Source organism: Notamacropus eugenii, chromosome 1, assembly GCF_028372415.1.
Source record: "Notamacropus eugenii isolate mMacEug1 chromosome 1, mMacEug1.pri_v2, whole genome shotgun sequence".
Taxonomy (NCBI): Eukaryota; Metazoa; Chordata; class Mammalia; order Diprotodontia; family Macropodidae; genus Notamacropus; species Notamacropus eugenii.
Genome location: NC_092872.1, coordinates 127,833,387 through 127,860,808, shown reverse-complemented (window position 1 = coordinate 127,860,808; position 27,422 = coordinate 127,833,387). Strand labels below are relative to the sequence as shown.

The following is a 27,422-nucleotide window of genomic DNA, read 5'->3' as shown; positions in this document are numbered from 1 at the left end:
ACCATGGAGTAGCCATGTATTTTCTCTGGATCTGAGTTTCCTAATCTGAGAAACAGTGCTAGCAGTACCTACCTCACAAGACTGTTGACAGAATTAAATGGGATGATGCATGTAAAATGCTTTGCAAACTTTAAAGCACTGTTTAAATAAATACAGCTGCTATCACTGCTACTACTCAGCCTGGCATTCAAGACTTTATATAAATCTGCTTCCCTCTCCAGACTTATCTCCTCCTGCTACTTATACACAAATGCAATTAAATTTAGCAAACATTTATTGGGTGCAAACTGTGTGCAAGGCATTGTGCTAAAAGTCACAGCAGCAAACACAAAAAAAAATATTGCAAGTTCTTACCCTCAAAGAGTTTATATTTTACTGGGAGAATATACAGTATCCCTGAGCTAATAGACTCTAATCAAGCTGTATAATGATCCCAGATATGTCCTATTTCTGCCTGTGTCTGCCTTACAATGTATCCCACCTAGGATGTCTGTTACCTAAGATAGGTAACAGTCTCAGTTCCCAGCATGTCATACTTCTCTCCTCAACTAAATTAAACTAAGCCCTACACCTTATTATCCCTTGTCTTTGCTTAGAATTGCCCCCCACACACTTTTTCTCCTTCCTATCCTTTAAAGGTCACCTCAATATAACATCCTTCAGGAAGCCTTGGGATCTCTCCTCTGTCAGTGATGTTCCCCTCATGGACCTTTTGAAGTACTTGGATTGTACCTCTCATATACATCTCATGCATTATTTTGTGTTTATGTCATGTCTTCCTATTCCAGGAATTCTTAACCTGGGATCCATGAATTTGTTATTTTTAATATTTTGATCATTGTATTTTGATAAAATTGATTTCTTTTGAATTTCTACCTATTTTGTGTATTTGAAAACATGATTCTGAGAAGGGTTCTATAGGAGTCACCAAACTGCCAAAAAGACCTATCATAAATAAAAGATAATAGTAAATAAAGTCACTGTATTAGACTATATGATCTAAGAAGGGAGGGACAGTGTTCTTCTATGTCTTCTAGGGACTATCATAATGCTCTGAATACAATAGGTGCTTAATAAATGTTTCTGCTTCTTGGGATTTCATTCTGTCAAGAATTTGGTTGAGTTGAATGAAACAGTTTTTGAAGTATCTTGGTTGGGACCATGGTTCATAGGTTGAAATTAGTGTTGGGATGAGTCTTTATGAGTCAGGATCGGTTCTAAGGAGAAATTGGTTTAAGTAGGGGTCAGTGCTGGGGGGAAGAGGGTATCTCTTAATGAACAATCTTTGTTCCCATATGTACTTTTTAAAAATTTATTTTTGTCCTAAACTTAAACACCAGATTCAAATAGGCATTTCCTTTTACATAGTAGAATAACAACCAGAAAGAGGGCTATATAGGAAACTGCAGATCTCTATACCATATGTGATTTCATCTCTTTCCCTTTACTTCTGAAACTCTGACAGTAAAGAACTGGACATTAATAGGATAGGAATTCTTAGAGAATCCATATCTGGCCAGAGAGTACATTGATCCTGTCTGCAGGGGCTAATTCTTCCCTCACTAGGGGTGTACCCTTCCCCATTTCATCACTGTCATTGCTTGTCTAGAAATAGACAGGAGGTGAATGTCCTGCTGAAGTGTGTGTGTGTGTGTGTGTGTGTGTGTGCGCACGTGTGTGTGTGTGTGTGTATTAGGAGAGGTGAGGGGAGACATAAGCATGGAACACTGCACTGGAATGATTTCAAACTCAGTGTACTTTGTCCTAATGCCACCTTATTCGCATGAAGCTCAAACACAAAGCCTCAAAACACCCTTAGCTAGCATAACTTGGGGGTTTGGGGCAGTGGATGGGACATGAACAGATGCCTTGAGTCACAGTCCCTTACAGCCCAATATCTTGAATCTATCCACTTTTGACTTCCAAGTCTTTGAACAGGTGGTGCCTCTACCAGAAATGTAATCTCTCCTTTCCTTGACTTCCTTCAGAGTACAGCCCAGTAGCCACCTTCAAGATAAAACCTTTACTGCTCTTCCTGCTTGTTAATAATCTCTCTTGAAAGAATTTGAATTATTTTGTGTATGCTTACTTATGTATAGTTGTGTCTGCCATCTTCCCATGTGAACTCTTTAAGGAAAGGGCAGTGTCTTGCATATATTAAACCCTTTATAAGTGTTTGTTGAGTAGAATGCTGATGCTAATTCTACTTATTAATGGCCTCTTGTGTACAGAAACATGTTTGTTATCTCTAACTCCAACCTCAGAGTTTGGGGATATCTCTCAAATATTTATAGCTTCCCAAAATAGCAGATCAGATATTCAGATATAGCTGACACAGCTCATTTGGCAAAATATCTTCTCTGCAAGAGCCCTGTGTGATGTAGATTATAAAAAGTATCTCATTTTACAGGAGGGAAAACTGAGTTTCAGAGATATGTGACAGTTCTACATTCAGATAAACTAGTAAAGAGCTGGTATGCAAACATATCTCTTCACTCCAAGTCCAGAGTGCTTTCTACAAAAGCCTCTCCAGGAATTTAGCTAAATCATTCTGGAACCATCCATCTTTAATCTGGACCATACACTCTTGGCAGTCAAAGTCTATTTCATCCATATATTTACTATATAACACTTTCGTTTTTTTGGTTTATCCAAAATTTTGCTCTTTCACAGCCTTCAAAGCAGCTGTTCCATCCAGTGATTCTAGGATTTGGTCTGTGTGTGCCCTTCATGAAAGGGGATAACGCTGAACAGTCAATGCTGTTTGAGGAGGCCTAGTTTTTGTAGTCTACCCTTCATGCCTTTGATAATTTGAGTTGCCCCTCTGTGGACCTCTTCCAGCTTTGTTACATTTGTATTTGAGGTGAGGAGAGCCAGATTTGCACATGGTAATCCAGATGTGCAGCAGATGGCTCTGCCAGGAAGGCCTGGGGTGAGGGGTGGAGGTTCTCAAGAGTTGGCTTGGGGCCATGTGTTTTGGGGGTGAGATCAGAATGACACCTCAGGTTGCCACAGTCAGAGTATGTTGGGGGTGGGGGACACCTGCCCCTCCCTTTATTAGAAAGAGAAAGGAGGAGAAGGATATGCATCTCTTGTGTGTTCCTTCCCTTATGGATCTGGTCCTCACTTTCTAAGGATTCATTGAAGATGAACAGACCTGGTCTTTAGAGGAACAATGGGACTTGAGAAGATACTTGTAAAGTACTGAGCACAATACCTGGTCCATAGTAGGCACTTTGCTTATTTCCTTCTCCCCTTGAGGTATCAACAAGGTAGAGGAGTTAGGAGAGCATAGATTTAGAGCTGAAAAGGACTTCAAGAGGTCATGTAATCCAACCATCCCATTTTACAGATGAGGAAACTGAAGTTCAGACAGGTTAAGAGGCTTTTCCAAAGTCCCACAAGTAAAATGTAGTAGAGTCTCCTGACTTCAGATCTAGCAGTCTTACTACTGTATCACATTGTTCTAGGATCAGGTGATCTCAAAGTTCCCTTCTGTCTTTGTGGTTAGTAGGGGACCTCTCTGTAGACAGTGACAAGCTGGGATATTCAGATGTGGGTGACCAGAATAGGAAAGAGCTTAAATACCTTTCATAAGGATCAATTAAAGGAACTGAATCGAGGAGAAGGCAATCTTTGAGTGGGGATGGAGACATGATAAGCGAATTCAAATATGTGAAGGCTTTCACATTACAATTGAATTAAATGAACATTTTTAGTCATTTTTTGTTTTGCAGACTGAATTCCACTTGATTTTTAAAAAAAACCAAATTGTATTGGTGTCTTTTGTTTTTCTGTTGCCTTTATTTCCAAATATTTCCCTCTCTCTCAGTTTCTCAGAGAGCCATCCTTTATAACAAAGAAAAGAAAAGAGGCTGGGGGGGGGGGGGGGAGAGCATAACTAGCCAATCACATCAACCAAATCTGACAGCCTATGTAATATTTCCCACCTATCATCCCCACCTCTGCAAATAAGGGAGGGAGATGCATTTTCTCTTCTTTTGGGTTTAAGCTCAACAAGTCTTTTTGAAAATGCCTACTGTGTATCAGGAGAAAGGTAATAAAGCAGAGTAGATAGAATAGTGGATTTAGAATCAGGAAGCCCCTGTTCCAATCTTACCTCTGGAATTTACTTGACCTGGATCATAGGTAAGTTCTTTTACTTTTTGAACCTGACAACTCCCTAAGGCTGTAGATTATTGATAGGTGCCACCTACTTTGCTGGAGTGAGTTCCCACCTGAATGGAGAAAGCCACAAGTCATTTGGAAGGAGTAGATTTATTCTGGCTAGCTTTGGAGGGTTGAACTATGGATCTGGGAGATAGAAACAGCACTGACTCTAGAGTTAGTCTACTGCCAAATATCCCCTCTCTGGGCAAGTCATTTAATCTCCATAGGCCTCAGTTTCTTCATTTGGAAAAGGAGTGAGTTGGCTACAAATTTGTGATCCTATAATCCTTATTGGGAAACAGACTTCAGTTCTGTTTGAGGAAGAACTTTCTGATAATTGGAACCACTTGACATTAAATTGGTAACTTCAGAATCAACTCCCTGTGTTCAGATAGTCTGCATGACCAGTTAGTGGGAATATCCTACTCTGGAAGGGAGATTGGATTAGATTCTATCTAAAGTTCCTTCTAACTCTATGAATCTCTGTGAATGTTGCTTTCTGAACCTTTCTCTGTAGAAATCTTTCTGTCTCTGCCTCTCTATTTGTCTGTCTCTGTCTCTGTCTCCCACTCTGTCTCTCTTGGTGTTTGCTCCTTCATCTCTCCAGGTTTCAGATGTCTGTCTCTGTCTCTGTCTGTGCCTGCCTCTCCGTATCTCTTTTTTTCACATTTCTGGAAATTGGAGACATCCTGGATGTCTTTCCTTCTCACTCTGTTCTTGCTTAGTCTACCATTCCAGTCTCTGGAGTGTTGGAGTGAGGGAAAGGGGAAGAAGAGGAGGGGGAGTCCCCCCACATCCCAAGAAGTAGTTCCTTTCTCCCCTTCCAGCTGTTGAGGGGGGAGGGGAAGAGAGAAAAGTATATGGTTCAGTGTGTGTGTGTGGGGGGGGGGTGTCTCTAGGAGACAATGGCTCTGTTTCCCCTCTTCCCCCACCCAAATCCCCTCAGAAGGGCCAGGAGAAAGGAGAATGGCTACATGGGGAATTTTCCAGGAACAGCCGTCTGCAGAAAATAAGTTTAAAATCTGGTTGGGCCCCTAGATGGAGGAGCTTCAGAGGGGAGAAACTCGTTAGACTGCAAATGTCAAGGCATTAATTTTTATGGCATTTTCTAAGCTTAACTAATTAGGTATCTTGAAATGCTGGAAAGACCCTCCCCCCTCTGCCCAACAACTCCCCCTTCTTGAAATTTCATTGAAAAATGCAGCTTGGAGGATCCTCCTCAGGAGGGGGAAAAGACTGGAGCCCCGCTAATCCTGCTGAGCTGCAGCAGAGCTGGCTCTGTGCTTTGGGCTGTTAATCTCCTTTCTGTTCAAGTTCCATTTAGCCACATAAAATCTCATTTTTCCTGTAAGTGGGCAAAATATTCTGTTAGAAAAGGAAGATCAAGAGTTACCCTGGAGGCTTTCAAGTAGAGAAACTCTGCATCTCTGCCAGAGATCTCACCCTGTAAATTGAAAGATGATTTTGGGGGGGGGAAGGAAATTTGGGGAAGAAATGAAGTTAAACTGCATCAATCAATTAACGAATCAACCAGCAAGCATTTATTGATGTTATATGTGATTATATGTTATATATGATTATATGTGCCCTATATTCCTAACCAAGTGGGATGCCAAAGGCATATCCTTTGATATAGACCAGATCTCAAGGACCCCAAGTCTAGGATAAGATTTTGAATCTTAATGATCATGTTTTTTTACAGATGAGAAAACTGAGGTCCAGAGTAGAGACTTGACCAAGGTCACACAGGTAGTGAATCATATTAAAAATGGTAAGTAGGTTAGAGTTAACCAAACAATGAATTAGTTAGAACTGGTGGCAGCAGGAGGGATAAAGGTTAGATATGAGAAAGAACTTCTGAGAAGTCTTGGGAGCATCCCTCCCATCCCTCCACCCCCCCTCCCACCCATCTATAGTCTGTAATTTGGTTTCCGTGTTCTCTGCAGCACGGGTGATATTCATCGAGGTGGGGAAGCTCTGACATCTGCTGTGCCATGAATATTCAGGCTCTGAATTAGATCCCTGATCAGCAGGGGCTCCTAGAGTTCCCCTTGCCGTGGCAAAAACACAGACTGCTGATATATCCAGCAGCTGCTCTTACTCCAACTGCTCCCATTGTTTGTCCATCTTGGCAGGGGATTTTCCAATCCAGGGACAGGCTCTGGGGAGGGGAGAGGAGGGAGAGGGGGAGGGTTGGAGGATCCTTGGATTGTATAGTGTGTGGTTTTTCTCCCTTGAAATCCAAACCAACTGTACACCCTCTAGAGTAGACAGGAAGCCTTTGGACTGAGAGCCCAGCCCAGCCAAGCCAAGCCAAGCCCTCCATCCCCAATCTCTCCCTCTTCCCCCTCCCCCAAGCCACATAGACACCCTGCTGGATGCTCTTTGTTTTTTCTTTCTGTAAAAGGATTCCCAAACACCCTTTATAGGCAAGCTACCTCCAAAGAGTTAAAAAGCACCCAGAATTTGGGGAGGGGAAAGGGGGGAAGATCTTGGTGGTTTTCTTGATAGTAATGAGCCCTACAATCTTTTATATTTTTCATCTTTTTGTATCATGTAACAGATCTTCCTCTAGAAGACTATACTCTGCTGGGGGTTGCAGCATGTACACAGAAAAGTAAAGACAAGATAATCTGGGAGAAGAGAAAACACTAACACTTGGGGGAATGGGGAGGGAGGGCCTGGGGATCAGGCCCCTTTCACAAGAAGTATTTCCATATCCCCAATAACAGTTGTGCCTTCCCTCTGTTGGTCACCTCCAATTTATCTGTATATGTCTTGTTTGGTCAGGGTTGTCTCTGTGTGTTCTTCCCCATTAGCCTGTGATCTAGCTCACAGAGAGTAGGGCCTGTCTTGTGCCTTTCTATCTCCAGCACTTAGCACAGGTGCCTGGCACATGGTAGGACTTAACAAACACTTATTGACTGACTAGCTGACTGATGGGCACCTGGGCTGAGCACCTGAAGGAAAATAACGCTTCTAAGAGGCAGAAGTGGGGAGGGTGTGCATTTTAGCTTGGGGGGGAGGGGGGGAGGATGGCCTGTGTGAAAACCCAGAGAGCCCAGAATGGCAGGGTAGAAAAGTTAGTAGGTCAGTTTAGATAAGAAGTAGAGTTAGGGAAGGACAAGAGAATAAGCTTTTATGTAGTACCTTGTGTGTGCCAGGCACTGACTGACCTGAGAGCTTTTACAAGGATTGTTTCGTTTGACCCATACAACAATCCTGTGAGGTAGGTGTTTTTATTATCTCCATTTTACAGTTGGGGAAACCGAGGCACTCAGAGACTAAATGATTTGCCCAGTCACACAGTGTTTCTGGCTATAGGCCCAGCACTCTATTCACAAAATAAAATAAAATAAGCCTGGAAAGCTGTATTGTGACCAGGCTTTAAACATCAGACTGAAGAATTTGTATTTTTATCCTATGGGCAATAGGTAGCCACTGAAAGGATTGTAACAGGGAGGTGACATGGATAGATTGTTGCTTAGGAAGGTTATTTTGGTAACTGTGGAGACCACAACAGGTTCCAAAGGATTGAAAATGAGTATCATATAGAGGGCAATGGGGAAGCATATGGTAAGCATGAGCAGGCTGCCAGAAATAACAAGTGAAGAACTTAGGAAAATAATGGGAACAAAGGATACCATCAGGGAGATGTGTGTGTGTGTGTGTGTGTTCATCCTTCATTGCCAAAGAAGACCATGCCATCAGAGAAATGATGACATGACTTGCACTTGACTTTGAGTGAGGGAGGGCTGTGCAGGTCACCAGCCTCACTTCTCCTCCAAAGATATCTGAATCCAGTGACCAAATATTCATCAGGATGACTGGAGATGACCCAGGATGAGGCATTTGGGGTTAAGTGACTTGCACAAGGTCACACAGCTAGTGAGTGTCAAGTGTCTGAGGTGAGATTTGAACTCAGGTCCTCCTGACTCCTGCACTGGTGCTCTATCCACTGTACCACCTAGCTGCCCCTATCAGGGAGATGTATGATAGAAAAAGAAGATGGGCTGGTCAAGTAGTATTTGGTTGGTTTGGTTGTTGTCCTTTGTTCTCAAAGAGGACCAAAATGATATCACCATGATAAAGTGAAGTTTCAGCATGTCTGACTGTGGCTGATCAGACCTATACGAGCTCGGAATGCTCTACCAAGTAGTAAGGATATGGGGGGAAGGGGAAGGGAACAGCCCACAATGACATCCTCTCAGTATCAGGAGACATGGGGGAAGGCTCCCAACACAGGAGGTGAACCTTCTGAGGCAAGCTTAGAGAAAGCCAAGGACAAGACTTACACAAGCTTGGATAGCTCCAAGGATGGCCCTTGGAGAGGGCATCTCAATTGAAGACAGCACTGATCCCCTTTACTATCTGAGAGCATTAGGGCTGGAGTTAGTATTAAGTACCTAGATATCTTGAAATGCTAGAAGGACCCTCTCTCTTCCTCAGTTAAGAAATGGCTAAACAACTTGTAGTAGATGAATGTAATGGGATTTTACTCTGCTGTAAGAAATGACAAAATTGACGAATACAGAGAAATATAGTAAGACTTATACAAACTGATGCAGAAGGAAATAACCAGAATCAAGAAAGCAACATGTACAATGACTAGAACAGTATAAAGGGAAGCAGCAACCACCAAGAAAAAAAGAATGAATGTTTCAAAATTACAAAGAATAAGCACGTTCCCAGAGAAGAGATATGAGAAGAGGTATTGCATATACTGTCAGATTTTTTAAAAATGTATTGATTGGTTTTGTTGATTTTTTCCCCTTTTCTTCCATTTATTTTTCCTTTAAAAAATTCTTATATGAGACCATTTTCTGGACTGGGAGGAGGAGGAGAGATACAGGGGAAATTTAGGGGATGGATGTAAAAGCTAACGATATTGATAAAATGTATTCTTTTAAAAAGAAACTTGCAACATAGATGTCACTTTATTGATGTGGGGAGCTCACAGAAGTGAACTTCCTCAAATGTTCTCCATATCCAGAGAAAGAACTATGCAGATCAAAGCATACTATTTGCACATTTTTGGTTTTTTTCTTTTTCCTCCTTTTTTCCTTTCGTTCTGATTCTTCTTTTGCAACATGACTAATGTAGAAATATGTTTAACATCATTGTACATGTAGAACCTATATCAGATTGCTTGCTGCCTTGGGAGGGGGGTGGGAAGGGAGGGAGGGAGAAAATTTGGAACTCAAGATTTTACAAAAATGAATGTTGAATGTTGAAAACTATCTTTACATGTAATTGGGGAAAAAGTACTATTAAGGAAAAAGAAAAGAAATGAACTTCCTCTACTATTGTAGATCAGCACCTTTTCTAAGTGGCTCAGTGGATAGAGTATGAAAATTGGAGTCAGAAAGATATGAATTCAAATCCACCCTCAGGCAATTACTTGCCATGTAACCTTGGACAAGTCACTTAACCTCAGTTTTTTCAACTGTAAAGTGGGAAGACCAGTAGCACTTGCCTCCCAGGATGGTTGTGAGAATCAAATTCGATCTTTGCAAACCTTAAAGTGATGTATGAATACTAACTATTATTATATTCATGATTATGCCACAGCTTAAAGTTTTAGAGCATGAGTTCTTAACCTGGGCTCTGTAAACTCTTTTTTTCCTAACTATTCTTGATAACTGCATGTCCATATATTTTTTATTGTTGTTCAGTCATGTCTGACTCTTCATGACCCCATTTGGTATTTTCTTGGCAAAGATACTGAAATGGTTTACCATTTCCTTCTCTAGCTCATTTGACAAATGAGGAAACTGAGGCAAACAGGGCTAAGTGATTTCCCCAGGGTCACACAGGTGTCCAAAGCTAGATTTGAATTCAGGGAGATCCAGACCCAGCACTCTATCCACTGCACCACCTAGCTGCCCTGTCAATATGATTGCTTTCCTTACATTTCTATGTATATTATTTTATGCATTTAAAAACTTTATTCTGAGAAGGGGCCCTTAGGCTTCATCAAACTGGCAAAGAGGTTCATGACACCAAAAAGATTAAGAACCTGGTAGACTGAAAAGACTTCTGTGAACTGATGCTGAGTGAAACGAGCAGAACCAGGAGAACATGGTACATAGTAACAGCCACATTGTTCGATGACTGTCTTTGATAGACTTAGCTCTTCTCAGCAATGCAAGGATCTAAGATGACTCCATGAGCCAAAAGCCTCATGAAGGAAAATGCTATCCACATCCAGAAAACGAACCATAGTCTGAAAGCAGATCAAACCATACTATTTACTCTCTCTTTTTTGTTTCGTTTTGTTTTTCTTTTTTCTCATGGTTCATTCCATTGGTTCTAATTCTTCTTTACAACATGACTAATGTGAAAATGTGTTTAAGAGGAATGTATATATAGAGCCTATATCAGACTGCATGCCATCTTGGGGAGGGGGAGAAAATTTAAAACTCAAAAGCTTGTGGAACTGAATGTTGTAAACTAAAAATAAATGAATTAATTAAAAATAAAATTTAATAAAAATAACCCTTGTAGAGAGTTACCTGAGGGTCTTCGAGGTTACATAAGGTCACAAAGCTAGTGAGTACCAAAAAGCCTGAACCTGAGTCTTGATCTGAGGCCACCTCTCGATGCAGGATGCCTTGATGCCTCTCAGATAGCTATAATACATAAAATGATGTGGAAAGTGCTATTAGAGAGGAACAACATGAAGGACTGAGTGAAAGGTTGCCGGCTGCTGTGGTTAAGATAATAAGTACTGACCAGTCTTTTTTTTTTTTTTTTTTTTTTTGCCTTGACCTTGACTTTGTATGCTCTTTTCTCCAGGTAATAGAAGGGAAAATTTTCTAACAACTAGAGCTAACCACAAGTGGTCTGGGCTACTTCTAAAGACAGTTATGTGCCGTTTCACAGGAGGTCTTCAAGCTTGTTGTGAATAGTATAGAACTGATTATTCTTATTCAGATGTGGGTATGATTAGATGACCCCTGACTAATTTTCTCAGATTCCCTTTCTTAGCATTTCTATGTGAAAGGAGAATCTCTGAGTCTCCCTCCCATTATAGACTCTGATTTGGCTCTGGATGTGTGGAAGCCAGTGTGTGCATGCAGAGGTGCCAGGGGGATTGGAGACCTTGGGAGATGGGACTCATGTTCCCATTATACATATTGAAAAGTCACTCTTCTTACCCCTGCAGGAGAGCAGCTGTTGTCACAGGAGACGTCCTTGGAGCTGGGCTGTGGCGTGGGACCGCTGTATGTGACCCTGGGGCCTGAGCAGGCAGTGGTACTGAATTGTAACCCTGCACCTGCCCCTTCTGGGCCCCTAGCCCGAGTGACCTGGCACAAGGATGGGAGCCCAATACAAGAGAAAAAACACCTGCATCTGCTACCCAATGGTTCCCTGTGGGTGTCCCAGGCAGCCCCCCAGGAGAGTGGCGATGAAGGGGTCTCTGAAGCCCCAGGGGACAATGAGGGCAATTACTCCTGCTTGGCCCATAGTCCCCTCGGAGTGGTGGCCAGCCAGGTGGCTGTGATTAGGTTCTCCAGTAAGTTTCTATGTCTGGCTAGTTTGACACTGATAGAGGTGGGGCCTGGAGGACTTGAAATGTGGAATTCCCAGTTAGTGGTTGAATGGGGATATAACAAAAATCAAGTTTACTTAAGGAAAAGTATGGTCCTTCCTAGAGGCAGAGAGATGGACCAGATGAGTTGTCTGTTTCCTAAAACTTTATCCCTTCTGCTCCAAGAATTCTGTGACTTGCTTTTCCTTCCCATTCTTTTGTTTCTGTCTCTGTCTTCCTTTTTTCCTTCCTTCCCTTCTTCCCTCCCCTCCACCAAAAAAAGCACTGTCACAGTTTTCTCTCCATCCGGAACCTCAGACCGTGGAAGAGAATGGCACAGCTCGCTTTGAGTGCCGAATTGAAGGCTTGCCAGCCCCTGTCATAACCTGGGAGAAGGACCAGATGGCAGTGCCATCTGAGCCGAGGTGAGTGTCCCATGGAAGGGGCCAGGGTTGGGGGAAGCTGGGAAGCAGCTAGTTCCAGGATATTAGTTGGGTTTTTTTTTTTAATTTCCAGTTTTAGACTCTGGATCTTCTTTCCATGATCTAGAAATCATAACAAATAGTTACTGTCCCTGATACTGTTACTCAACCTTGAGATAGCAGATGTTGTTTTTTTGTTACTTCAGAGAAAAGCCACTTAGTAAAATGAGGACCTGTCTCCCGACATGGGCAGTGTGACCTGGGTCTTGTTGATCTTCCAGCCAGGCTAGTGGGGAGGGGACAGTGGGGGGTAAGATTTCCCAGATGCTCTTCCCCATGGTCTGGCCTTCTAGAGACAGGCCCAAACAACAAACGAGTTCCCACCTTGCTCAGCACCAGTGTGTGTCATGTGACTACAAAATCAAACTTTGGACTTCTTAGCCTCTGACCAACAACTCCACTAGAAGACAGAAAGACCTATTTACTCCTCTAAGACAGGCTAACCCAACCATGACCCCTTCCTTGAGCAAAACCATGAAATGTATCTTCACTGTCCCCTACTTCCAGAAACTCTAAGATGCTCCATCACCTTGCATAGTCCCATACCCATGCTATTTCCCATCATCCAGGGCCCCCATTGATACTTTCCTATCCCACATTTCATCATCTCAGGGCAATACTTTCTATGTTTTTTCCAATGTAAAAATAGCTTTTGCCAGTGGAAAGGTGCTAAGAGAAGACTCTTTGGTCTTTTTTACTCCCTTCTAGGTAATAGGCATTTTAGCTGGGACCTTCTGAGGACACAATGGCCCCTCTCTCTCCCATATTTCCTAGCCCATTAGTGACTCTAATATGGGAATTTAAGGGGAAATTTCCTAATTATTAGGGTATCAAAAGGTACAATGCTCTGCCTTATAAGGTAGTAGGTTTCTCCTTACTAAGAGGTCATTAAACAAATGCTAGAGGATCACATGTCAGAATGGATTTTTGTACAAGACTAGATGGCTTCTGGGGTCCCCTTCCAATCCTGAGATTCTGTAGTAACAATGACTTATTCTGCCTCTTCTTGCCCATCTCACAATTTGTTTCTTCTCCTAGACTCATCACTCTTCCCAACGGTGTCCTGCAGATTGTAGATGTGCAGGAAAGTGATGCAGGGGTCTACCACTGTGTGGCCACCAATGCTTACCATCAGCGCTACAGCCATGATGCTGTCCTCATTGTCCACAAAGGTGAGGGAGTTGGCGTTTGGAGTTATGTGGCCGTGATGTTGGGCTATCATAAAGTCACTGGTCATAAAACAGGGATTCTGAATTTGGGATTTACTGAACCTCAAGTGGTCTTTGGATGAATTTCGGGGGATCTGTGAAATTGGATGGGAAAAAAATTACTTCTGCCCTCTAACTGAAATTTAGCATTTATTTGCTGTGAATATTCTGAGAAGGGGTCCATAGGCTTTGCTAGATTGCCAGAGGGGTCTGTGACACAAACACAGAAAAGGTTAAAGTTCCCTAAATTAGTACTAGGAGCTCATAAGTGATACAAAGTAGGTGCTTAATAAATTTGAACTGGATTAAACCAAATGTAGCTTCCTTCCTTCATGGAGGTATGTATTGCTAGCCCATTTTACAGATGAAGAAGCCAAAGCCCAAGGTCAGTACTAATCCACAGCTTTCTGTACCACCTCACATCACCCCCTTTTGTCTCTTTTGGATAAGGGGAACATCTGCAATGGGGAGAAGTGATGAAGTGAGACTGAGGAAAGCAGTTATCTGACCTTCCCCTCCCCCAACCTTGTGTAACATTCTCCTATTCGCCTACCTTCCCCCCCTACCTCTCCCAATTCAGTTCACGTGCTCAGTTGCTGACAACCTGAGATTTAAAGGATTATACTCTGGGATGTCTTTGGAAAGTTTAGGAGTCCTTCTCTCCCTCTTGTTCTCCAGTCTGAATATATCTCTGCTTAAACTATCAAAGTCTCAAATTCCCCGACCTGTCTTCCCTTTCTCCTCCCCTGTCTCTCCCTCAGCCCTCACTAATCTATTCCTCTGCCTCCAGGTAAATTGATTCTTTCCCTACCCCTTCCAGCCTCCTCTAATCCCTGAACCCAGGCTAAGTAAGGGTCTAGATCTCCTCTAAATGGAATCCACCTGTTGGGAAAGGGATGTCTCTGTATCTCATCTCTGGTCCCTTGGCCTCTTCTGGGTCTGTCTCTGCTTCCATCTGCCGGACGAATCAAGACTAGCGCACTGTCTTTGGGAGCTGCAGCCCAGAACTTGATAGGAAAACTCAGTCTTTGAAATTCTTTACTTTTCTTCTTTCCTGGGCCCAAAATGGGACTAGAGAGGAGAAGAAGTTATCTGAAATTAGTTTACTAGTTTCTCTGAATGTTGAATTGGGGATAGGATATCTCACTTTCAACTCTCTAACAGAGCAGACTTGAGTGAGGAGGCGTGTGTTCTAGTTCCACACCTCTCATTAAGTGTGTGACCTCAAGTAAATCATTTTCTGCACCTCAGTTTCCCTATTTGTCCCAAATGAGTTGGGAGGAGAGAACCTTTGCCCTCTCTGCTTCACAAGGTTGTTTACAAGGATCAAGTAAGATAAAATGGGGGTGGGAATACATTTGGAAAAGTTTTAAGTATAATGATACTTGTCTCTTCCACATTTTTCCAGGTTCCCTCTATCCCCCTAGTGTTGGGGATGTGACCATTGTGGCTGCTCCAGAGAACACCACAGTAGTCGCTGGTCAGAGTGTGGTGATGGAGTGCATGGCTTCAGCTGACCCTACCCCCTTTGTGTCTTGGATCCGACAGGGTGAGTGGAGGCAGGGAAGTTATTGCAGAGGCAGGGAACATCCTGGGAGAGAATAGTATGGAGCCTCAGGGTCTTCCCCTAGAACCTATGGAATTAGCTGAAGAACAACTAGTCAGAGTCAAGATTAGGGGTGGGCTGGGCCATGTTGAGTAAGGGTTGAGCTGACATTACTGACAGCCCCTCTCTCAAACATCCCTATTGGGAAAAGATGGATATTAGGAAGATGGATGTAGAAAGCTACATCCTACTCCAATAAATCCAATATGGTCCGATAGAAAGAATGCTGGGTCTCAAGTCAGAGGACTAGGGTTGAAATTCCAATTCTGCCTCCTAATATCTGTAAATCCCTTCTCTAAGCCTCTGTTTTCTCCTTTGTAAAATGAGTGTTGGGCTAAATGATCTTGAAAGATGCCCTGCAGCCATAAATCTTTGATCCTTTTATCCTAAGGCTTTCCATCTATAGAGTGCTTTTATCTTAAAAAAAAAGCACACTTTATTGATCTTTTGTCTATATATCACAATTGCTTTCATCTTTCCTAAGGAATCATTTGATCAACTAGTAGTTCTTCAGGGCCTACCATGTTTAGGGCAATGTGTTAGCTACTGAGGGGGATACAAAAATAGAGCACCTGCTCTCTAGACATACACAAATGTATATATAAATAGATATATTTATATAAATATACAGATATATAGATAGGAATGATAGCTTAAAGTCCAAAGTGGTCCTTGGTGAATGCCAGTTAACTGGAACCTGGAGAGTAAGCAAGAGATCGCCCCTTCCATCTTCTTGTTTAATTATTGTTTGGCCCTCATCCCTACATCACCATAGAAATGTAGGAAAATCTGGTCAGTTTTGCATCTCTGTGTGGTCCCTGTGAGGTAGATGGGGCAGGTAGGAAGACGGCGATAAACATTTTCGGTAGAGTAACTGAAAAAATGTGGCCTTGGGAGTCAGAAGAATAAGTTCAGTTCAATACAGTCACCATTTATTAAGTACCTACAGTGTACAAGGTACTAGACTAAATGCAGGACATATGAAGATAAAAAAACAAAAACACTACTCTCAAAAAATTAAAAATCCAATAAATCTGGGTCTGCCAACTACTAGTCATATTATTTGGGGGAAATCACTTCAACTGACTGTCAGTTTCCTCCTCTATAAAAATAGGGATAATACCTTTGAGGGGGAATCATATTAATATCTTAATACCTCAAATCCACATCTTCTGGCCACAATCCTATGATTTCCCTCCATTCTTTTAATATCATCTTCCTCTTCTTCATAGATACTGAAAATCAACATCTGAGGAACTTCAAGATTACATTATCTCTATTGTGGATTGGTTGTATCCAGCTGTTTTTTCTGATTTTATCTTATAGAGTTCCATTTCCACTTTCTCAGATGGCATGTTAGGTACTGAGTTATTAAGGTCTAAATGTGATGGGATGCATCACCACAGAAATGCAAGGAAATCTGGTCAGTTTCGCATCTATATGTTGTCCCTTAGGTTTCCTTCCTGAACACTCTTGAAACGATCGGGTTTGTGGATCTCATGCTCAGTTTTCTGCAGGCTTATTTTCTCCTCCAGTTCTTTTTGCTCTTTTATGAGGTATTACTTCTTATAACCTTCTGCCATCCTCATTCACAAGGTGCTTGTTCTCTAAATTGGCGTTGTCCTTGGTTGTCCAGTTCCTGAAGTGGTTTCTGGGCTTTTGAGGTTTTACATTGGTTATATGGTGATAAGCAGATCAAATGTCTTTATTTTTATCTTGATCTCATTTTTCACAGACAGTTTGTTTAAGTAGGTTGTGTTAGAGATATGTGTTCGTCCTTCATTGCCAAAGAAGACTATGCCATCAGAGAAATGATGACATGACTTGCACTTGACTTTGTTTTGAGAGAGTGAGGGCTGTACAGGTCACCAGCCTCACTTCTTCTCTAGAGCTATCTGAATCAGTGACCAGTTGTTCATCAGGATGACTGGAGATGACCCAGGATGAGGCAATTGAGGTTAAGTGACTGGCCCAAGGTCACACAGCTAGTGAGTGTCAAGTGTCTGAGGTGAGATTTGAACTCAGGTCCTCCTGACTCCTGCACTGGTGCTCTATCCACTGCACCACCTAGCTGTCCCTGTGTTAGAGATATTGTAATGGTGTATGCAGTGTCTTTCTGGTAAATTATATCTATATTTTTTCTTCTCTTTTGAGGTTGATTTTGACCTTTATTCTAACTAGTTCCATTTGCACAGAAGTGCATGATTCCCACATTGGTAGTCACTCATTTCTTATAAAGGTTTAGTTCATTTCAGTTTTTTTTAGTGATGTTCAGTGTTCATCATGTTCATCAGGCCTTCTGCCTCTTCTTACATCAATTTATTAGTCAATTTTATTTACATTTTGAGGATTCTTTTTTTAAATATACGAGTATTTATTAAGTTTCTTCTCCTACATTACAGGCAGTGTTGTAGGTATGAGGTATACAAATGAAACAGTCCCTACCTTTAAGGAGCTTGCATTCTATAAAAGACATGAGATATTCATACATATAACTATACAGAAAATAAAGGAGGGAAAAGAGTCCCCAATGTGTGTGTGTGGTGCATTATAAAGATCTGCAGCCAGCTGTGCTGGAGGATCTGAAGGATCTGACCCGTTCTCATAATGTCTGCCCTCCACCCTCTCCAGTCAGAAGGAAAGAAGGACTGCTGGGCTGGCTTTGGGGAAGGGGCTGAGGAGGTATGAGTTTCAGAGTTAATGCAGTCTTGTAAGAAGATGAATTAGTAGAGACAAAGATGAAGTCAGGAGATCAGCTGGGAAAAGATGAGATAACTACACTGGGCCACGGAAGTCAGGAATAATGAAAACGTCACAGTCCACACATAAAACTGCATCAGCCTCTTCCACTGATGCTTGTAGCATCCATAGAGAAGAGTGAACACACTTACAGAGACTTAGCAGGGAGGCACACTAGGGAGGGATACACATATTTTTAGGACAGCTTACATAGCTTTAGGACAATTTCTTGACCAAAGACATGAATATCTTTAGGGATAACTAGGTGACACGTGTTGATCCTAGAGATAGGAAGACCTGAGTGCAAATTCGGCCTCAGATACTAACTTGCTGTGTGACCCTGGGCAAGGGTTTCTTTTGGCCTCAGTTTCCTCAACTATAAAAGGAGGTAAATAACAGCACTATCTCTAAGAGTCATTCCAAAGATCAAAGGAGATAATTTTCTAAAGCCCTTAACGCGGTGCCTGGCAAACAGTAGGTGCTATGTAAATGCTTCTTCCTTTTTCCTACCTCTCTGCTAGCTGCCCCCTTTCTGGTCCTTACTGCTGTCCTGTTGGACAAATCTGTTCCTCTCCTGTTTTTGAACTGATGAGATGATAGCAAGCTCTTCTAACTCACAAACATCCTTTAAAAGGTTCTGAGAAAATTTTACACCAGTGTAATATGTTGTAAAAGGATACAGTTCTGTGTGGCCCTCAGCCTTGGCAAGGCAGCTATAATGTTTCTTTCCCTCTCTGCTTTTCTCTCTCACACCAGAGGGGGGCAATAGAGAGCATCAAGACCTCTCTCCAAGGATAAAAATGCTGGGTTCAGCTCTATTCTATGGCAATTAAAGCTGTCCTAACATCTGATTGCGTCTCTTGCCATCTTTATACTCAGCTCCTATTGAGTTCTAACGGCCCTCCTGGGTGGTGCAATGGACAGAGCACCGGGCCTGGAGTCAGGAAGACCTGAGTTTAACTCTAGCCTTGGATAGTTCTTAGTTCCGTGGCTCTGGTCCAGTCACTTAAACTGTTTCCTCATCTGTAAAATGGGGGTAGTAACAGCACCAACCTATCAGGGTTGTGATGTGGATGAAATGAGCGTTTGGTCGGTGCTGTGTAAGATGCTCATTCCCTTCCCTTCCTTTCTCCTTTCCCCTCTCTGGCAGGGCTCTTCTTTGTTCAAATCAGATTTGAATGATTTATCCTTCTCTTATAAGGCAAAACTTGAGACATCCAGCTGTCTGTCAGTGGCAGAACACAGCAGTCCTTATCGGATTTTTTCCAGTCTCCAATTATTTGATTTCATGGCAGTCTCTTTGCTCACATTTGTCACAAATGCTGTAAGATGAGATCACCCAGTGTCCCCCTATCTCGCCTCCTTCATTTGCCTCTCAGAGAAGCACCTAGAAGCCGTCTTCCCATCTAGCTGCAAGTTTTAGCTTCCCTGAAGATTCTAGTATTGCTTCTTTCCATTTGTGCCACCCTGGGCAATGATTTAACTCCACCAGACTATTCAACCAGCGTTTATCAAGTACCTGCAACATAGGAAGCATTGTGCTGGGTCCTGGGGATACAAAGACGCATCCTATAAAATCCTTTCCCTTGAATTGATTTTTAAAAACATGCAAAATGTAGAACAAATTCTGGAATCTAGAAAGCCAGCAGTTAAATGAATATAAACTGTTGTTCCTAGTACCGTTGGTTCCCTTTTTGACCACTTTTCTGTTGCCATCACCACAGAAGGAAAAGGAAGCCATACTAGGGCCATTTTGCTTTTTTTTTTTTTTTTTGGCAGCCCCAGTTGATGATCTTTCCCACCTGCATCTAGGCAGAAACTCAAACAGTAGGTATGGTTTATCACTGAGACATATTTGGCATTGGAAAGGACTGACCCTGGAGTCAGAAGAGTTAGATTTCAATGCCATTGTACCTCTGTCACTTATTATCCATATAATCTTGGGCAAATCACCACCTCTGCTGGCCTCAATTACTTCATCTGTAAAGTGAGGGAGAGTTTGGAATATATAGCCTCTGAGGTCCCTTTCAGCTTTATATCTATGAGCCTGTGAACCTTCCACAGTTTATGCTATATTGGAATAACTTTTGAAAGCCCAGGGTCAACTCCCCACCATGATGGGATATCAGTGTAGGACTTAGGTGATTTTTGTTCCATAAAAACACATATCATGTGATATGATGTTATTATCAGAAAAAACACCTGACTTAGATTTGGAAGACCTGTATTTGAGATCCATGTCTAATACTTTCTAGCAGGTCACTTAAACTCTCCTTAACCTTAGCTTTCTCATCTCTAAAATGGGAACCATTTTAGAATCCACCTCACAGGGTTACTGTGTGAGGAAAGCACTCTGTAAATGGAAAGATCTCATTTGACATACGAAGAAAGAGATTAAATGGTTTGTTTAAAGTGATGGAGCTGGTTAGTGATGGAGTCAGCTCTAAAACTCACATCCTGCTAACTCCCAGACTCACACACTTGTAATATCGTGACAGTCATCTTGTTATCTGGGATCCTGAGAAACATTTGCCTGATATTTTAATTGGGCTTTTCAGTGGTTCCCAAATATCCCTAAACATTATGAAATGAGATTAGGAGAGGGATGGACAGTAAGTGCCTGAGGACAAGAAGCATTTAAAATGCTTTCAATCTATTTCACACACATACATTTAAAAAAATTAATTTATATGGGAATATGTTTTGCATGACTTCACATACATAATTGATATATTGCTTGCTGCCTTCTCAATAGGTGGAGGAGGGAGGAGGAAGAGATAGAATTTAAAACTTAAAATTTTTAAAAAGAAATTAAAAAATAATTTTATTAGAATCTTTTATTTTTATATCACCTTTGTTTCTGAACATATTCCTCTCCCTTTCCATACCCATTGAGTCATACCTCATAACAAAAGCAAAAAACAATGAGAAAAAGAAGAAAAGGCAGTTTAGCAGAGCTAACCAACAGATTAACCGAGTGGGATAGTAAAAATAGCTGATATTTCTATAATGCTTTAAAGTTTGTAAAGCACTTTGCTTAGGTTGACTTGTTTGATCCTCACAATAACCCTGTAAGGTTGATGTTACTATTATCCCCATTTTACAGATGAGGAAACTGAGGTAGACAGAAGCCAAGTGACTTGCCTAGGGTCACTTGAGTGTTTGAGGCAGGATTTGAACTCAAGTCTTCCTGATTCTAAGTCCTGCACTCTCTCCACTATACTACCTAGCTGTCTCAGTATATGCAATATGCTGTACCCATAATCCCCCACCTCTGTAAAGAAGGGCGCAAAGATACGTTTTCTCATCTCTTCTTTGAAAACAATCTTTCTTGTTAAAAGAATAGAACACCCAGGTTTGTTTTGTTCTGTTTCTTTACATTTATACTGTTGTATATTTTTCTAATTCTGTCTATTTCACTTTGTGTCAGTTCATAGAAATCTTCCCATGTTTCTCTGACTGTTTCTATTGATCATTTCTTAGAGCAGTGGTGTTAAAATTGACACAGGGGCCACGAAAGTATACATAAGGATCTTTGCAGGCTGTATATTGACTTGGAAAACCATGTTTCTATAATTTTTATTAGTAAATCAATACATTAAAATCAGATATTAACTACATTTTAATCTGGTTCAGGCCACATTTCCCACAAAATGCACAGTAATATTCTATTACTTTCATGTGCCACAGTTGATTTATCCAGAATTTGATGGACATCTGGTTTGTTTCCAGTTCTTTACTTCCATAGAAAGTGTCACTGATACCTGTACATTTTTAAAGTTCCTAGTCCCCATGGCTACAGTTGTACCAGAAAAACCTTTAGTCTAATCCTGGCTTAAGATAGATAGGGAAGAATGTGTCCTTAGCTAGTTCTCTGCTTTCTGTGGTTGAGGAAGTGAAACTAGAACATGTGTCCACTTGACCAGACTATCTGAGGTACCTGAGCTCTGGAGGAGGTTTGGGGAAAGTTTCAGAAGAAGTTCCCATCCCCTCCTCTTCAGTGGATGTCTCTCCTCTCCTCTCTAACTCCAGATGGGAAGCCAATTTCTACAGATGTTATCGTCCTTGGCCGTACCAACCTTTTGATCACACACACTCAGCCCCACCACTCTGGCGTCTACGTCTGCAGAGCCAACAAGCCCCGTACCCGACATTTTGTCACAGCTGCTGCTGAACTCCGGGTGCTGGGTGAGGGTGGGGGGCTGGAAGAGGGTAGGAGGTCAAAAAGATTGGGGTGGTCTTATGATGGGAGCAATTAAAGGAAAGGGGATTTGGGAAGTAGGTGGTCTGGTACTGAATTGTGAGAAGCAGTTAAGGAGGAAGGAAGTGGTGTGACTTGAACTGTCGTATGGGGGAATCTTAGACAGGTAAATAGGATGAGTTTAGGGAAGATTTATGTAGAAAAAGTGAATTCTGAACTGAAACTAAAATGAAATTAAATTTATAAAAAAAAGAAATAAAGGTTGGAGTGGGAGTGGACATCTGGAACAGAAACAGTAGGGGTTGGGGGCAATGACTGAAGGAGAAAGGATAGAGGAAGTCAGATAGTTCAGAGATAGTTCAGGAAGGAGTAGTTTGGGAGGTAAGGTAAGATGAAGCTAGAGAGTGAGTTCTTGGGAAACTATTATTATTATTAAAATCTAAGATGGAAAAAGGAAAGAAATTATTTACTCCAGAGAGGGAGTAAATGGTGGGAAGAGGTATGATGGGGTGGAAGGCTGCAGAGAAGTATCTGGGACGAATAAGGGAAATTGGATGGGATAAAATTAGGAAGGATTGGGGAGGGTTGTGGCTAATAGGGAAAGGTAGCATGGCCTGAATAAGTTAGAGTGAGGCTGGAGGAATGAGCTGGGGAGTAGACTATGTCTGGATAGGATGGGCCTGTGAGGAGAAGAGGTTAGGGGCTGGGTAAGGTGCCTGGCCTGAAAGGAGACAGTCAGTGTTTGTCCTTCCCAGCATCCCCCGTCATCTCCCAGGCCCCAGAGACCATCTCCCGTACGAGGGCAAGCACAGCTCGTTTCGTGTGCCGGGCGGAGGGTGAACCAACACCAACACTGCACTGGTTACGGAACGGGGAACCGCTGCTGTCCAACGGAAGGGTCAAGATCCAGGCTGGCGGAGGCAGCTTGGTCATCACACAGATTGGCCTGGAGGATGCTGGCTACTACCAGTGTGTGGCCAAGAACAGACTGGGGACAGCATGTGCCACAGCTCGCCTGGCTGTCGTTGTCCGAGAGGGGCTTCCCAGTGCCCCTACTAGGGTGGCTGCCACCCCACTGACCAGTACCTCAGTTCTGGTGTCCTGGGAGCGGCCAGAGCTGCACAGTGAGCAGATCATTGGCTTTTCGCTTCACTACCAGAAGGCACTGGGTATGTCTTCTTGTCATATCCAGCTAGGTCACCATAAAGAGAAATAGAGGGATTTAGATTAAAATCAGAAAGAATTGCCTTATGAGAAGTAGGGGAGTGGGGGAAGGAAAGCTTAGGTCTAAGGATCTTTGGGGATTCTTAAGAAGGAATGATGCCCGCTCAGTGTTTGTCTTCCTCCCTCTGGAGAAACCAGTGAGTGGGAGTAGGGTTTGGGTGGCAATAGAGGATATATTTTGGGAGGAATTACCTGGTGCTGCAATGGGTAGGAGAGACTGGACCAGAGGATACTGGGAGGCTTTGGGGGATCTTTCAGGACTTTCAGGACTGTGTGGGCTAAGGGAAGGGCAGTCCACCTAGGAAGTAAGGGGCTGGATTGTATGATCTTTTTTTAATGGCTTTCAAAGCTGGATGTGGGGGGAATTCTCTGGTTCTGATCTGAAAAATAGTTGTTTTTAGAAACAGATTTTGTTTTGTTACAGGGGAATTTTGTGATATTCTTAGAATCCTTATTAGAGTTCCTAGGGTGTCCTCCATCCTCACTCAACCTATTTATGACAGTAAAAGAAATTCAGTTAGACCTTAGGAGGACAGGCAGCAGCTGAGGAAGGTTATGCATTTTCAATCCCAGGAGACCATTAAAAGCAACATTTATCCTCCCCACCCTCACCCCCACCACCAGTTTATCAGGAATGGTATAATTATGGCTCTTATTAGATGCAGAACACTGGCCTAGGTAACCTCCTCTAACTCTGGCCAGCCTCTGGAAGAAGTGTTCAGGTCTGAGGTTGAACTTGTGTCCAGTTGCCTTTGGAGGATTTTTCATGTCCTTCCCTTTCCCTCTGTCACCTCCCTTCTTGATCCCTGATCTCCCAGGCACAGACAACGTGGAGTACCAGTTTGCTGTCAACAATGACACCACAGAGATGCAGGTGCGAGACCTGGACCCAGACACTGACTATGAGTTCTACGTGGTGGCCTATTCCCAGCTGGGCGCTAGCCGCACCTCAGCCCCTGCCCTCGTCCATACCCTGGATGATGGTACGGTCACTGAGCCACGGATCCCTTGTGGGGGATGAGTAGGGGGATGGGACTTGGCCGGGGGGAGGAGTCTGAGAGATGCCCTTAACCTCAACAATGGGTCACAGTACTTCCTAAAACTTGTTTAAAACCTTTCCCTTGACAAAGCACTTTTCTGTCCATCATCTTCTCTTCTCTTCTCAGCAGCCGTGTGCGGTGAGTGGGTAAAGCAGGTGTGACCAGTTCCATATAATAGACAAGGACACTGAGATCCAGGAAAATGCAATGACTTGTTGAAAGTCAAACAGTGCATTAGAGACAAAGTTGCATTTGGAGCACCGTTCTCCTAGCTTTCAGGCCAGGGCTCTTTCCCACCACGCCATCTCTCTAGGTTCCTTCTAAGCAACTTTTAACCTGAGCTGGCTTTCAGCTGAGCAATTAGCCCTGAAACCAGGCTATGGAAGGCAAGAAATGGGCTCTCAGACAGGTGCTTCCCAAGCCCCATTTCTCAGGTTTCTCACTAAGACTAGGGACCCACCGACTTCCTGGTTTCTCCTTCAATAGTAGACTCAGTTGTGTCAAAGTCTCTGGCTTCTGTCCCACAAAACTCTCAAGTGTGGCTGAACCACATTAAAATGTGGTGGGGAAATATTTACCAAAATGAAAATACATCATAGAGAATATTAATATGCAGTTTTCCGAGTCAATGTACAATCCATATCAGGTTCCTTATTTATGATTTAGTGGTCTCATTTCTGTTTGAGTTTGACACATTGGTCCAGGATGTGGTGGTCCTATATGTCTCCCAAATCAAATTAAAATGTAGTTGGGAAATATTTAACAAAATAAAAAAATTAATATAACAAAATAAATAAAAATAAACAAAAAAAATCCAGAGATAGCATTACATTTTTGAACTAAGTCAATATGTAGCCCACAGGGAGCCTTATGGATGGGTTTAGTGACTTCCAGTTCTGAGTTTGACCATGCTGGTCTAGACACCTCAGGCATCACCTCCTCCAGCTGTTTCGGTTTTCCCCAGGTTGGCTTTTCTACTTGTAGGTTTTAGTCTGACTCTTTCACTAGCACACTGTGACTTTGGATAGGTTGCTTTATTTCTCTGGACCCCTATCTGATGAACCTCACACTAACCCTTGGTTCTCAGTCCCCAGTGCTGCCCCTCAGCTTTCTTTGTCAAGCACTACTCCCGGGGACATCCAAGTGACCTGGCTGCCTTTGCCACCCTCCCTGAGCAATGGGAAAGTTGTGAAATATAAGATTGACTACTGCACATTAAGAGAAGGTGAGTGTAAGGCGTCTGGCTCTGTCCTGGCTTGGTTGAAGAGGAGTGTTAATGTTAGATTGGAGGGTGATTGGTGCATAGAGTGGCATGTGATATGTGGGATTCCTTGCAGCGTGGAATTGGGCAGGTTAGTGAAAGTGGCCTGTAGCAGGAGAAATTGGGGAAGAGTGCTGTAGGGTCATGTGGGAGAGGGAAAAAGGGAAGGGTAAGCTGGGGGAGACCAAGAGAAGGGGAAGTGGAGTAAGTTAGGGTAGGACTGAGGAAATGATCTCTGTAGGTACACTGAATGAGAAAATGAATGAATGAATGAATGAAAAACATTTACTAAGCCCCAATGGGAATATGGGTAAGATCAAGTGATAGTATGGATGGGGTTTAGGGCCTCCTGTAAGTTAGGAGATTCTGGCTTCTGGGTTTGGGGGCGATGTAGACAGGAGGACAGAGATAGGAACTTGAGACTTCCCACCTCCCTATCTTTTCCCTTTAGCCCCACTATGCCCTGGCTCTGAAGTGGTAGACAGTCCTATGTTATGGGGCTGGGGAGGTATCTTCCTATACCCTAGCTTAGTAGGTATAGAGGATGAGGATTTCATTGAGGATCCCCACCTTGGAAGGGGAAAGCGGTATGGAGCAATGATACTTCTCCAGGTCAGGCAAGCCTTGAACTTTACTCTTGAACTTGCATCTACATGTTCAAGGGCCTAGAGTCTTGGTGTCCAGGGCCAAGTAACTGGGAGTCCAAGTGAGGGTCTAGTGTCAGGGTTCCAAAGCTGTTGCTAACTCGTATCCTTTTTCTGCCTTTAACAGATCAAGTTTTTTCCACTGAGGTTTCTGGGAATGAGACACAGCTCATGTTATACTCATTACAACCCAACAAAGTGTACAGGGTGCGCATCGCTGCGGGTACCAGCGCAGGCTACGGGAACCCCTCCCAATGGACACAGCACCGAACACCCAATACAGAAAACCAGACTCACAGTATGGAGAGCAGAGGGATGTGCTGGGGGTGTGGGGGCTTGAAGGGAGGGGATTATATGTATGTGTGGGTACAAGATCTTATAGTATGTTTATACATGTCTGCATGGGTACTTATTGTGGGGTGGGTGGTTTTTCATATATTATGAGCATATGTATATGAGAATGTATGAATTTATGTCAGAGAGTGTTTTCATATATGGTTTGATGTATATCCTTATCAAAGTCAAAGATCCAAGTCCAAAAAAAGTGATCCTTCTAATAGGAGCTTAGGTGCCAGAGCAGATGAACAGTCTATAAAATATGACTATATTTTTAGCCTTGCTCTAGAATGGTTTTGGAGATGAGCACTGTGTTTAACTGGGAGGAAGGTAGCCCCCAGAGAACCAGAAAGGAGGAATTCATGTAAATCTTCATTGGAATAAGCATCAAGACTCATTAAATGCTTTTTTTCCTACCCCAACCTCTGTTTCTTCCTCTGTCTCCTCTAAACATTCAATTCCCTCCCTTTTGTTCTCTGCCATTTCTGAATCCATTTTCCTCCTTTATCCACTCTCTCCCTTCCTCATCCGTTCTGTACCCAGTCCCCTTTGCTCCCTCAGATTTGAAGGTCAGGGCAAGGATGGAGAGTTTGGTGGTAACATGGCAGCCGCCCCCTCACCCTATCCAGATCTCAGGCTACAAGCTGTACTGGAGGGAAGTGGGAGCTGAGGAGACAAGTGAAGAGAGGTCTTCTGGCGGTGGGAGTCGTGGGGACCAGGTCTGGGACGTGGGGCCTGTCAGACTCAAGAAAAAAGTGAAGCAGTATGAGTTAACTCAGCTAGGTGAGGAAGGAATGGGCAGGGAGGGCAGGAGCCCTTTAAGGGTAGGGAAACTTACACATCCCTCCCTTTGTGCCCCCTCCCCAAATGCTCAACTTGAGGGATCCATGAATCTGGGGAGTGGAATTCAGGGACATTCCCAGGTCAGTGATACCAGAAGGCAAGGGTCAGAATCTCTAACTAGTGATGGGTGGATG

General features: G+C 42.9%; 1 protein-coding gene across 3 annotated transcripts in view; it reads left to right on the top strand.

Annotated features, from left to right (window-relative positions):
• IGDCC4 (immunoglobulin superfamily DCC subclass member 4) overlaps positions 1-27,422 on the top strand; it is a 46,068-nt gene that overhangs the window by 2,250 nt on the left and 16,396 nt on the right. Inside the window, exons 2-12 of one of the 3 annotated variants that reach the window (XM_072614162.1) lie at positions 5,873-5,941; positions 11,339-11,689; positions 11,988-12,129; positions 13,225-13,358; positions 14,803-14,943; positions 21,772-21,927; positions 22,696-23,109; positions 23,983-24,147; positions 25,292-25,429; positions 26,237-26,407; positions 26,989-27,228. In XM_072614162.1, coding sequence (XP_072470263.1) covers positions 5,873-5,941; positions 11,339-11,689; positions 11,988-12,129; positions 13,225-13,358; positions 14,803-14,943; positions 21,772-21,927; positions 22,696-23,109; positions 23,983-24,147; positions 25,292-25,429; positions 26,237-26,407; positions 26,989-27,228 — 2,121 coding nt within the window. The remainder of the gene's footprint in view (positions 1-5,872; positions 5,942-11,338; positions 11,690-11,987; positions 12,130-13,224; positions 13,359-14,802; positions 14,944-21,771; positions 21,928-22,695; positions 23,110-23,982; positions 24,148-25,291; positions 25,430-26,236; positions 26,408-26,988; positions 27,229-27,422) is intronic. The other 2 variants (XM_072614171.1, XM_072614182.1) reach the window with 2 other exon arrangements.